The following is a 13840-nucleotide window of genomic DNA, read 5'->3' as shown; positions in this document are numbered from 1 at the left end:
TGGCAAAGCTGTTTAGTCGCAAGCTTTAGTGTAATTTATAATTTAGGCCCTTCCTAGTCATGTCTAAACATGTCCTCTTGATCAAAGATGATTAATATAACAGCCTTGATCACAAAAATAGGCACCAGCTGTAAATATTGCCATATATTTTGCATTTTTCTCTGTGCTGAATTTTTATATCCTCAAATTGGTACCTTTTCACATTTCTTTCTCAGTTTCTCTGAGTGTTTGCAAAAGCAGTCAAAAGGCATGTTTACATGCCCTAAGTTCTGTGCACTGATTCTGTCAAAAAGTACATACCCTTCTATTTTGGGAACTTTCTTGTAAGAGCTTGATTTTGTTCGTTTTTTTATTGATTTGCTTCAGGTTACTTTTAATCTTTCATAACTCAAAAATCCTCCAAACCTTGAAGAAATAAGGTTTTCATAGTGTAGAAGTTCGAGGTATCTTAAATTAATTGTAGGAGGAAGTGCAAGGAAACTGTTATGCATAATTATGCATAATAGCAAAGGATGGAGTAATTGAAGGAAGTACCAAAGAAGGGGGGACCAAAACAGATTGAAAACAAATCGGGAAACTAAAATGGTCAGCAGTATAAGAAATAATAAAAAAAAGTTCTACCACTAGCAACTAGCAGGCTAATTCAAACGTCGAACAGAATACCTGGCAAAATGCAGATTAGTTCTAATGTAGAAGCATATCGGCACCTGCAAATAAATTGAAACATTAATTTTAATTTTGATTTTGAAAAGCAATGTATTATGGAATGTTCATGTGATCTGATGTTCGAAACTCTATACTCTCTCATCAAAGGACATTTCTACAGGAAGTATGGAAACTTTCATGTGCTCTAGACTCCTCCTTCTAGTGTAAACGTTTTGAAGGAAACCTTGATAAACAATCCATTCCTGTGATTTGTGCCTCCAAGCTTTAACAATTTCATTTCTTTTCCTGTACCAAAGGTGTGAAATCTGGAGATGTGACACCAACGACCTCTCGACCTGCAAGTGCCTTGAGTCAGCACAGCAGCTCAAGCAGCGTTCGCATGAGACCTGTTGCTGCACCACGCCGACCGAGACCAATTAGTATAGCTGTAACAGGAGTCTCATCAGATCCTCTCTCAGCGAAAACAAGTAAGCATCTGTCTCCAAATCAATAATAGCTCATTAAGGCCAGGTCTTTTGGCCCTGCTGCTCCTCCCTCATAATTTACCATCATTCACAGTTGGAACCACGTGGAAAAATGAATAAATACCATTGACTGAGCAACTTTAGCCATTGTTATATTATCCTAGAGAGTCCCAAGTGGCTTTTTCCATAATTTCTATTGCTAGAAGTCGAAATATTTCCAGAGTTTAAAAAAAAAACAGCTTACCTAGTTGGAAAAAAAAATAAAATTCGAAGTTGAAGTTGAAGTTTTGCTCAAAGATCTTTGAAAGTCAAGAAATTCGGAAATTTTAGAGTCAGGGTAAAACAAGAAAAGTCAAGGATTTTCAGGGAAGTGAAAATGAAAAAATTATGGAAACTCTGTGGACATTGCTATTTGAAGCTTTCTTTGCAGGCAGGACCCTTCCGCTTAGTAACATTCAGTTGAAAATGAATTCTCTCTTCTCAAGTCATCAGTAAGCTTTCAAGCATCAAGCTTTCAGTAATTGAGTTATGCTCACTCAAACTCATGTCAGTTTGTACGTAGACTCAATAGTCAGCACTTTCTCCTGATTTCTACTCAAAAGTACCTATTTTCCCTAGATACTAGTCTCTAATCAATAATTTGGTCTATTATTCCAGGTCCAAATGTAGCCAAACCACCCTATACTCCTGGTATTGATAAACCTCCCATTCCCAGATCAAATTCTACTCATAAAAAATTATCGTCAAAGACAGATGTCACAAAGAAGTCAAATGAAAAATTAATTAAGTCAGCAAAGGTAAGTTCATGTCGACTAACTGTTTCTCTTCCTGTTTTTGCTGTATCATGAAAGATGATGGTCATGGTAAGACAGGAGGGCACAAATCAGCATCCTTATCTCTCATGATTGGCTCATCGAATCAAAATTATTTAGATACAGCTTGGATGATGGAAAAACCTTTCCCTCTAAATTTCATTAACAGTCTTGCTTCTAGGAAATCAGACTTGAAGAAGGAAAAGAGAGTATACTTATTAGTGACAGATAAATAATGGCTGCATAAAGCATTCTTGCAATTTTTTTTCAACAATGCAGAATTTTAGATTACGGTGAAAATTCGATTTAACAGAGTCTGGGGCCAAGCGAAAAAATTCGTTCAGTCAAAAATCAAGGGAAACCTAATTTTAGGCCTCTAAAAATTCTGAAATATTTGGTTTCTCCCCTCTTTGGGTATGCCTCTTCCCTGCTTAATAAACTGATACTGCAGTCATCTTCATCCTCATTAATTTTAAGATCTTTTCCCATGGAATTTGAGGAGAGAAGAAGTTCGTCCGCCACACCGTCAAGATTGGTGTTCGGGGTCTCGTTTTGTCTTGCTGAAGCTTCAGGTTTGGTGATGGCTGGGCTGCCTGTACCGCGCGACTACTGTGCATGACTTCCAATTGGAGGTGTCAAGGATTTTATTGCCAGACGATAATTAGGTTCCGCATCTGAACCAAGTTTTGTGTAACAGAGAATTATGGAATTTTTGTTGCCTTTAAACTGGGAGTCATTGATAATGAAGGCAATGTAAGGAAAAGGGAGGAGAAACCTGGGGATCTGATTAGAATTCTGTTAAGTGTAGAAAATATATATTTGCGTGTATTTGCCGAATAATGTCTTTTGTTGTTTTTATACTCGTATGTAATCTTTTACAGAGCTCTGGGGCTAATACTCCAAAAGCAACTCCCCTCCAGTCACCAGGTATTGAAACGAGAGTAACGAACATAAGTAGTGAGCCAACGGAGGCAGTAACTGCCACTAGTCCCGAGCTGACAACTGTGATAAGCAAGTCAGCTGTTCCTACCGTTGTAGATGTTCAGTACAATCCTCCAACTTCAGACGTGGTGCCACCAGTGGAAGCCTTTGAGAACATTAAAATAGAATCTGAAGGAATAGAAAACAATAGTGGCGCTGCCTCTGATTTAGCCGAGTGTGACATGTCAGGTAAATTTACTTTTTTCAGCTTCTCTGTTCAAATACACCACATAGGAAGGTCAGTACACCAACCCTTATCATCCCTCTTTAGATGTGAGGGCTTATCTTAATTGCCACGTGAGCTCTGTTCCCTGTTTAACTACATATATGCTTTCTGCGACTTATGTGGATATTGAGTTACATCTTTTAGCAAGAGGAGTGACGTTATCTGCTCAGGAAAATTCGAAGTCCTTAGTTGTGCAAATCTTAATTCTTCAATTTGAACCATCAAAAAAGTCCTTGAATCCAATTTTTTCTATTTGATTTAAAGCTCTTGGTTTGCATTATTTTTGTTCAAGACATCAAATTATTTTAACAAAATCAAAGGCTCTCATACTGCCGTGCTCAGAAAAAACGCTGTAGGAGCCTTTAGGCATTGCCTAATTTCCTCCAATGAAATACGAATTTTGTAGGAAACTGTTGGAAAGGTTGAAAAAAATTCAAGGAATATTAGTCATAACTTTCCTTAACGATTCCTATTTTATTTGGGGAAATTTGGCAACTCCTGAAGGCACATACAGCATTTTTCCTCAACGCGGCAGCATATCAGGTGATATCCGCATCTGCCTAACCAAGGTTGTAGAATGTTTTACTAGATACAAATTGTCAAGCTTTTACTTCGTCCTGTCAAATTGTTAGTTAGCAGATATGTGGTATTGTGTCCTAGCCATGGACATACCTTTCTCACGCAACTTTTACAGAGGTCAGTCAGATGAAATTTTCGAAAGGAATAATTTTACCTCATGTTTGCCAAGGAATTAGTATCATGTAATACATTTACCTCATCACTTCAATGTAATTTGTCTCTCTTCCCCACAGCATCAATGACAGTGAAACGAATTACAACTGAAGAGGAAGCCAAAGCTGCATTGGCAGAACGTAGACGTCTGGCCAGAGAGCAGGCCGAGCGTGAAGCTGAGCTAGAACGACAAAGACTTGTAAGCACCAGTAACTTTTATCTTCAGTATTTCTGGGAGAAAAAGGCTTTTAACCTATCCACGTTTTGAACTTATGTCTTTATTAGTAGTCATATGTATGTATTGACAGGGAACTAACATGAAATGCTGTAGCAGTTTCAATTATTTATTACTTAGTACACAAACAAGAATGTTCATAGAATGCGTAATTCTTTAGGGAGGGAGGGGGGTTAAGAAAAGTATTGCCCCATTTTGTTTTTACATCTCAGGGGATAAAGACTTATGGCAGAGAAGCGTCATGAGAGGAAGGGGAGAAGGGCTAAAAATCGAAATTTAGAATTACGTAGTTTATAAATAGATGAATGATAGAAGAGCACTTTAAGTGATAAAATGAATGTAATAGTTAAACCAATAGACTAGTAATAAAAAAGCTTTCTATGAGCTTCGAGTAACACGTCTGCTTTTGAATCTAATATGTATGGTTACAAATTGACCTTTCATAATACTACAGATCTCGGATAAGTTGTGAATGACTAGGCCATGTTTTTTTCTTTACATTTTAAGTCAGTTATACTTTCAATATCTTACAACACTGCATGAATCTATACTTACAGGAAGCTGAACGTTTAGCAGAAGAAGAGCGTTTGAAACGTGAAGAAGAAGAACAGAGAAGAGCAGAAGAAGAACAAAATCGGTTAGCAGAATTGGCTAGAAAAGCAGAAGAGGAGCGACTAGCAGCTGCCATTGAAGAAGCAAAAAAACGTGAAGAAGAAGAGAAGAAACGAAAAGAAGAAGAGCAAAGACAAAAATTAGAGAGAGAAGAGGCTGAACGTAAAATGAAGGAGGAACTTGAAAGGTATCATCATACTTTCTCTGAAGTGGCTTTTTGGTTGATAATTTTTAGAGTGAATGCTTGTATTTTATAGTTCTCGCCTTGCAGTTTTTTACAGAGCAATTCTAAGCATCTGTACTAGTTTGAACCCAGTAGATCTGACAGATTTAAGAGTCTCCAAGAAATGCGAAGCCCCTTCCTAGGGAAAATGCAACGGAGCTCCTTCCTCAAAAATTAAGGCTCTTCTTAAAATTTTTTGATTAATTTACAAAATAAATAAGCACCGAAAATTGGAGCTCCAAATTAATACTTCAAAATTCAGAAAATGCACAAAAGATAAAGTTGATGGCTTTGTCCATGAGATAGTTAAAAGTTTTCCAATAACTTTCTAGTTCAAGTGGAATACTTCAACAACTCATAGGTAGGGCTAGAAATTTATGTACTTGGAGGAAACTTATCACAAATTATTAGAAAACCATCTGTTAAGAACAAATTTTTATTTGTTTTCTACCTTTGCTTTGAATCATATTTAAGCCCTGAATTGATGCAAAAAGAAACTTTTGTAAGCTTTGATCAGAAGTTTTGCCTTTTTCAAACCCCTAAACCCCTCATGTAAAAGAAAGAGGTGAGTGAAGTATGTGAAAATTTCAATTCTCTATTATGCCCCCATTATCTAATATTTAGTCTGGTTTATTATTATGTCTCCTTTCCAGGCAAAGAAAAGAAATGGAAGAAAGGCTGAAAAAAGAAGAGGAAGATCGACAAGCTCGGCGCAAGAGGGTTGAGGCTATTATGTTGCGCACTCGCGGTAAAAGTATGACCTCTTCGATGACTTCTACCAAAGATGAAGGCGAGGAGGATGAAGAGTGCAATGGGAATAGAGAACCTCTGGAAAATACCAATTCCATTTTAGCTTCAAATAACCCTTTCAATGTTAGTGCCCAAAACGAGCAGAACCGCACAAATGGCCATAAAAATGGTTACAGCACAACAGTGTGAGTCTCTTAAATTTTTATTCTTTTGAATATCTTTGTTTTATTATTTTTTTATCCTGTATTCATTTCTTTTTTTTACTGTGTCTAAACACCAAGTGATGTGGATTGTGGCCTGTGAAAAGTGCTTCAAAGCTGCTTTTAAAAAATCTTTACTATTTCAAATCAACTTTTTGTCAACATTGTTCCAAAAAAAATATTCATCGTCAGCATAGATATTTTGGAAGGGTAAACAACTGAAAATCTTTGTTATTTAAAGTTATCATTCTGGAAGTCATTACCTAAACTTTTACAGTAAAATAAAAATTTAAAAAAAGGGAAGTTTGTCCTGTTTCAAGCATTTCTGAAGCTCAGGTTTGAGTTCCAGAGTTGTGGCACAGTTGCACCATGTAAAAGGGGATAATAGATGAAAAAAAAAAAAAAAAGAAGTCTGTTTCATAATTGCCCTTCTGCACCAGGCTCTCTCCAGATTTAAACTTGGTCATAAAGAAATTTACACGTTTTCTCATCAGAAAATAGTAATAATAGATTGACTGTGAGAGCCAAAGGATATTAATTGCAAGCTTTCATAATAATTTTCATAGGTTGGAATCAGTTTTTTGTTAATAGCTGCAATCAGACAAGATGTGTAGTCTCAAAATAATTGATGGCAGAGATTATCCTGAGAACCGCATCAGCTATTGAAGATAATCTTCGAATTTATCTGTTTCAGGCAACAAAATAACACATCAAATATTCTCATCGATTTAGATCCAAGTGCAACAAGTAATACAACAGTGCCTCGAACTCAAATTATCGACCTGGGAGGTAAAATACCCAACGAAGATAGCATAAATTTTACTCATAATGATGGAGGTAAGTTCTCAGCCTGTTTGTTGGTAGTCATCTAAGTCAGCCGAAGAATTGATTTGATTTCAGAGAGAGGAACCTTTTTTCGTTGAGGAAATTTGGAGGAATCCAAACTGAGGGCAACTCATACTGTGATTCCCTGAGTGAATACGGCACCAATTGCAAAATTATTGGAGGCAAGCAGTAGAGGTGCTGTGTACTTGTAGAGATTTCCAAAATAATGACAAGGGAGGGGTCAGGTATCATATTATTATTTGGTGTGCGCCGGTACACCAAAACATCTACTGTAGTGCATACCATAACAGACTCCTCGGAAAGTAATTTATGCCTAGACAGCAAGCTGAAGGATATCTTGTCACCCTTCTTTTGACTTTAAGATATCTCCACATGTATTTCATGCTAGCGGATTGCCAAAGGCTGATATAAACCGATTTTAGGTAAGTATTTGGGCATCCTTGACTTGCTGAACTTTCTAACACCCTCCCTTCATCGTTTAGTTTTTTGGTCAATTTGATTAAATGACTCAGCATTGACATACTTTTGGTTCATTTCAATCGTTTCACCAGCCTTACCCTTCCTGAAGATTTTGTTCCATGCATAAAAAAGTTTTTTCAGTAAAAATAGCGGATGTTGCATTTTTTTCAAATCGCCGTTACTCCTTCAATTTTTTACTTACATAGATCGTAAAACGTGTGTTTTTTACAGGAAGAGTTACTCTTCATGAAAATATTTATAAGAATCCTCTCGTTTCTACGGGCGGCAAAGTGCAAAGTTTTGAAAACTTCAAACGCGATTTTCTCACACTGTGAAAACTTGACATCCGCTATTGTTACATATAAGTCCTCATATATAAACTGCACAAGTAGCTCCTCTCTCCAAACAGCTGCTCCAAACTCCTCAAAGACCCTGTCACTCGTAACTTAAAAAACTGCCTTGGCTGGGTGATTGCAGAAGTTCCTGGGGGTTTATCATCCACTCCAGTAGTATTTGCTACTCGTAAATGGTGCAGCGCTTACGTAAGAATTTTTATTCCTCATCTGCAGTGACTGAAAATTGGGGTACTCTCTTTATTTGAAAGGAGTAGGAGCTTGCATATGGAGGATTATGTAAGCAGCAATAGTTTTGAAGTGTTGATGGAATCCAATTTAAAGTATTCTATTTTCTTGTTCAGCTTCTGTCACTTTCATTTGGATTGCATTTTTCAATCAAAATTATGTCATTCCCACACAACAATACTACTCCTTTGGTGCAGGTTGCTGTATCATCATCTTGTGTTGGAGTTACTTTTTTTTCCTTCTGTAAACCAACGAAAATTGCAAGTTTTAAGCGACTAATTCTGGAATTATCAATTATCCTTTGCTCAGAGCTTCGTTCAACAAATCCTTAATAATTATATGTCTCCTTAATATCAAGAGTTATTTTTGTTTAGGTAGTCAATTTTCTGTTTTATTATTTTCAGATTTGCTGTCTTAATCTCAAGGCGGATGCATGTATATGCTATTAGTCGGATTGTTCTAGAATTCACCAAGACTGACTGTCATTAGTGGGCAAGCAAGCATAATCGTTTTTGTTTTTCATTGTTAGAATTGTAGATAGAGAAAATATTAATAAAAATTAAGAAACTACCCGAAAAAAAAACAAAACAAAAAAGAAAAACAAGCAAAAAAAATAAAAAAATTTAAAAAAGAAAAAAAAAAGAAAGAAACAAAACCCCTTAAACACGAGGGTGCAAAAAACTACTGCAATTTCCTTGATTAGTTTGATGTAAGCTTTAAAGTAATACACAAGTTAAGAGATTTTAAAGAAAATGGTCTTTAAAATGAAATGGAGAAACCATATGAAATTTTCCCTTTTATCCATTCTCTACTTTTATACCTTTCTCATGATGTACATAAGGTTTTTATCGTTTTGGTTTGCTATGTTATCTTTCTTTTTTTATAACCCAATTTTAATACCCTGAATAACGTTTCCCTTCTCATATTTTATTGGCAATAATTGTTCTACAGCAGGAAAATGAAACCCCCTTCAATTTCATTCTTTGTTTTAATTTTAGTTTTTTATCAAAATATCATTGCTCGAGGTGTAATTGTATTTCGAAATTTTGAATTACTTATTAACAGTGAGTTAACTAATATCTGTTTGATAATTTGTGTATCATAGTGTCAGGAGATTAGGTATTGCTTGATGGTGCAACTTCCTCGACAAAGTTTGAGGTCCTTTTCCCTTGAATTTTTGCTGCTATAGTCCGTCCATACCTTTTCTCCTACTGTGTTCTCTCATCTGGAGTGAGAATAGGAACCAGTCTGTGTTTCAAGTCTTTTAACAAATGTATGTAACAAAACTAACGTGCAAATCGTATGTTGGTGTAATTAACTTCTATTGCCTAATTTATTACAAATTTAAGATGATTTTTCCAAACTTACCCTTTGAAAGGTCCGTTCGCTCCAGTCAATTCCTTTGAAATGATTAATTTTTCTTAATTTCTGTATTATGCTCTTTCAAGTTGTAAGTGTCTGTTTTTCCTAAAAAAAATTGTATGCTTCATGTTCAGATTCCTTTCCTAGTAAGTTCAAATAGAATGTATCTGAACCATTTTTTCTACTTAGTACATCTGTTAACCCATTTTCAGATACTTTTGATTTTTGCACATGCTTCAACTGCAGGAAAAGAGGTGAAAATTGAATTTGGAAGACAGTATGTTTCTCTCCCTACAATATTCTTGTATTCCCTCTCTATCATACTTATGCCTCTCATCATTTTACTGCGGTCATTTACCAAACCTTCTGCAGGCCAACTATAATATTGTTATACTCAGTTCAGTTGAGATCAAAATAGTCTCTCTTTGTGGTATTTTTGCATCTCATAATTTTTTAACGGTAATTTTCGTGCAGGCCAACGAAGAAAATATCTTTCTCAGTTCGGTTAAGATCGGAAAATGTTTTTTGCCCTAGGGTGCTTGATTTTCAAAAGTGGCTGCATACATTTTGCTTAAGTAGATAGGTACTCTCTGTAGTAATTACTTGCTTTTTTAAAGTGGGTGCTCAATTATTTCTACACTCTCTGAAATTATGAGAAGGCAGGAAAATCTGATGAGGAGAGTTTACTTTGCATTACATTTTTTTGGCTTTCGAATGTGTTTTAAAAGCTCAATTAGTACCTTAAAAACTCCAACATAAATTATGGTGCATTGTACTTCACAAGTTCTCAAAAATCAAACTAATCCTTTGCATGTACACAGAATGTAGCCTTAAAATTTTTAGCTTTCAACAAATCGTTTGCAAATCTTAGAACCCAAAAGAGAGCTTTGAAAAACCCATCCTAAAGTCTCCCATAATCCTAAAGTATCAATTTTATATACTCTAGCTATGAATGTTTTTATTAACTGACTCTCAACTACTTTTAAAGCTGATAGACTTATCCTAACCTAGCTTCGCGGACAAATGAGACATAACTTTTCAGCATAGTAAATTGCAAGAATGCGCATCTCAGTTTGCATGGTTGCAGATTTTCTGTCATACTTTATTTTTTTTAAATGGAAAAATACTGGATTTTTTTTCTTGAAAGCTCTCCTGTTTTCTTCCTTATGTGAAGAAAATTCTGTGAAAATTTCGAGTAATGGTTCATTCTCCTTTGATTCAATGAAATGAGAGCAGAGATTTTTCACCATGACAATCGAGATACGCATTCCTGCAGTTGCACTGTCTGTAGGGTTGGAGTTAATTTTCCTGTGTGGAATTGAAACCCACGGAATTAAGTCATATTACATTTTGAAACCAAATGGGCCTGTATTACTCTCATACAATTTCTTCAAAATGTCTTAATTTTATTTGAACCAATAATTTTTACCCTAGGTATATTTCATAAGTTTTTTCCATTCTATGCTCTAGTATTGATGTTCTTAGAGTTTAAATTTAACACAACAAAAAAGATCATATACCCTGATGAATAAGTGTAAATTACTAATTTGAAAATTAAATCAGGTTTACTGTTTGAATTCGCCCTCTTGTATGATTGAAGATTGTGAGTTTTGCGCTTTTGACCCCTACAAATTTCATCAAAGTTTCGTAAATTAATTCAAATTAATTTACTGTAAATTTCAGTGGAGCAGCTAGAGGCATATTTCCTTCTGACAAGTATTGTTTTCTATTTTTATAAACTTGACTAAGGCCAGTTTCCTTTTGTAACAATGAAAAGGAAATGATTCTTTTTACGCTCAATTCAATAATAATGTAAAGAAAAAATGAAATGTCATCAGCATGAAGTTTTTTGTCTTATTGTGAGTACATCATGGTTAGATTTGTATTCTTCAAGGATGAGCTGCAAAATTCTAGATTTTTGCTGCTTTAAATTCCATTGTCTGTTCCTGTCGAATAATATAGAAGCCGACGGATTGGTTCTGACAACCCTGAAATTCCAGTCAGAATACTAACAAGATTTTATTTTCCCTTTCTCTTTAAAATACTGTCTCAAAATCTTGTATGAATGTAATTAGAGGTTTTTTTTCTTGTTTTCTTCTTTATTTTTAACTTGAAACTTCAGGAAAGCCCCATTTTGTCTCATTATGTAAGTCTATCTCTGGCTAGTGGCTCACTTATTAGGCAGATTATGGCGAAGCTGATCATTTGACAACACACCCTCCCCCCTTTCCCCCACCAGAAAAGAATACATCATGAATATCAGTAGTTATTTTGTGTTCACATGCAGAATTCAGAAAGGTAAATCAGATCGTCTAGTATCCATGAAAGCACCATACAAAAATTAGATTCGTAGTTTTCAAAAGTAAGTTACAGGCATTCTCAAAGGCACTTTCCTGCTCTAAGGAAATAGTCTGTTCAACGTAAAAATCCATGAAGGATATCCGATTTAAAAGTATAAGCTTAATTCGTACCACTGCCTTCTCTTGCATTGGAAATTTTTATTTTTTTAATTTTAATATTATAATTATCTGTAATAATTTTATTACTATGTGATCGTACATTTATACGATATCTCATTTTGGAAGAAAGAAAAGAAAAAAATTAAAACGTAGGCACTAAAATATTAGTCTTTTTCTGATACAGGGTGTCTAGCAAGAGGACACATTTGGAAAGTCTTAGAGGTGAAGTTGATCAGGGAGGGTTGCAAACTCCTGGGCAAGATCATGAATTTTTGCATAACTTCACGGTGCTCCGATACACAGCTCCTCAGCCTTTCCCCCTCATTAGTGAATTTTTTTTTGAATATTGAGTCGCGTACTAATCCATACTTGAAATTTGTGCCGAGCTAAGTTTATTTGTGTGTTTATTTTGGAAGAAAATGCAAGAAAGAATAATGGAGAGTCAGGGAGACAGAAAATTCAAGGATTAGGAAAAACCTGAGGAGTCACGAAGAAGAAAAAGAACATTTCGTTAGGCACCCTGTGACGAAGATCTCTGAATGAAGTTGAGCTCAAAATTTGTCCAAGTGATCCATGAGATCAAGCTCGCTATTGAAAAACATTCCAAACTAAGTTAATGATCGCTTCCTGATGATCAGTGATGCATTGGCATCCAGAATTGCCAAAAGATAGCTTGGATTTTATTGTTTGCGCAATTCAAGAGAGGAGGATATCTAAGTTTATAGTCCGAGTTTAATTTGTACCTTCATCTTCTCTCGCATTGGAATCATTTGCATCTTAGGAAAGTCTTAAATTTTCTTCGGAGATTCTTTCTCTATTCATTCATCGGAAATTTAAATCTAATTATTTTTCTCTACTACTGTATTATTAATTCCGCACCACTAATAAAATAAGGCAAGCAAGAACATCTTCGCCTTTTCTTAGTCGGCTGCATTAAAATAATTAACAATGAGAGACAGGTGCTCAGTATATTGTGTAGTCCTGAAATATTACCATATATTAGTTTTTGTTCACAACAGAGTTAACTACATGGATCATTGATGAAACGTCTAAAAAGAGGATTCTACATGAGCCCTTCCATCATCAATGCAGTTCACTGGCGACAATATCCTGAACACAAGTTGAGTGTACACACATTTTTTTCCCCCTCAAGTATTTAGAAGTCACTCTACTAAATTTTCAGACAAGTTGTGAATCCGTGATAATTAACAAATTAGTGATGAAATTTTGACGGTATTGACATCTCTGCAAGGTCGGTAGATAATATAGAGCTTCACTGTTTTTTATAGCAATTGCTAGATGAAAGAACTTTAGGACAACTTCGGTGATTAACCTTTTGTGAAAGCCAAGTTACTGTTTGCTTCACATTTTATTCTAAAGGACCTTTTTAAGTAAAATCATTTGACTTTGAATCAGTAGTCTGCCTCTTTAATGTGCAAAATAGTTCAGTTCTTGAAGTTTTATCTTGTGTCAGTAGCAAAATTAATTTATTTTTGCTGTAATGTATAAATTGCATATCTGTACATACATGTAGTCTCACCCTTTTTCTTTTTTTAACATACTTCGTTATTCATGAAATCAATGTTGAATAATATATTTATTACGTTATACAGTTGTTATGGTAATTCAAGAGCCTTAGGCTGTATTACTGTGCTATTTTTATCTGTACACCTTCTCCTTCCTTGGAGTTAAATTTCTCAACTATTTATTGTTACAACCTTAATTATGAATAAAATTAATAAATTGAATATCAAAAATCTCCAATTTTTCCTTAAACTTTACTATCATGCAATCAATCCCTGAACATCTAACTTCTTGCTCATTATTGCATTACAATTGAAGACACCGCACCAAGAACAGCCTATAGGCGTATAGGTCGTTATTACGCCCATCTGCTTTTCGGATTCTGCGTGCCCTGGACTATGCTGTGGTAGCGATAGAATATAGATAGGTAATGGCTCGAGGTCGAAAAACCTTTTTTACGAGTTAAATCAGGCCTCTGGATCGATGGGTGCAAGAACGACCTATAAACGGGCCTATAAACTTAAGGGCCTATTAGGTGCTAGTTACCCCTTTCTTTACTCACTATCGATATTCTTTCATTTTGCATTAATCATGCGTGATTAAAATGATTTATACTTCATATTGCCACCAAAATGACTGTCGGGCGTAATAATGGCCTATAAACCGCTTTTATAAATTAAATATATTAGAGTGTAAACCCAAAATGTA

General features: G+C 35.2%; 1 protein-coding gene across 9 annotated transcripts in view; it reads left to right on the top strand.

The window, feature by feature from the left end:
• LOC109035892 (uncharacterized) overlaps positions 1–13367 on the top strand; it is a 117401-nt gene extending 104034 nt beyond the window's left edge. For all 9 annotated transcript variants that reach the window (XM_072295829.1, XM_072295830.1, XM_072295827.1 and 6 more), the window contains 8 exons: positions 963–1133; positions 1788–1927; positions 2824–3112; positions 3962–4080; positions 4674–4915; positions 5605–5886; positions 6596–6738; positions 8192–13367. In XM_072295829.1, the coding sequence (XP_072151930.1) occupies positions 963–1133; positions 1788–1927; positions 2824–3112; positions 3962–4080; positions 4674–4915; positions 5605–5886; positions 6596–6738; positions 8192–8205 (1400 nt within the window). In that variant the 3' untranslated portion in view covers positions 8206–13367. The remainder of the gene's footprint in view (positions 1–962; positions 1134–1787; positions 1928–2823; positions 3113–3961; positions 4081–4673; positions 4916–5604; positions 5887–6595; positions 6739–8191) is intronic.
• Positions 13368–13840: the final 473 nt, after the last annotated feature.

Source organism: Bemisia tabaci, chromosome 2 (genome assembly GCF_918797505.1).
Source record: "Bemisia tabaci chromosome 2, PGI_BMITA_v3".
NCBI lineage: Eukaryota > Metazoa > Arthropoda > Insecta > Hemiptera > Aleyrodidae > Bemisia > Bemisia tabaci.
This window is presented reverse-complemented; position numbering and strand designations above follow the sequence as displayed.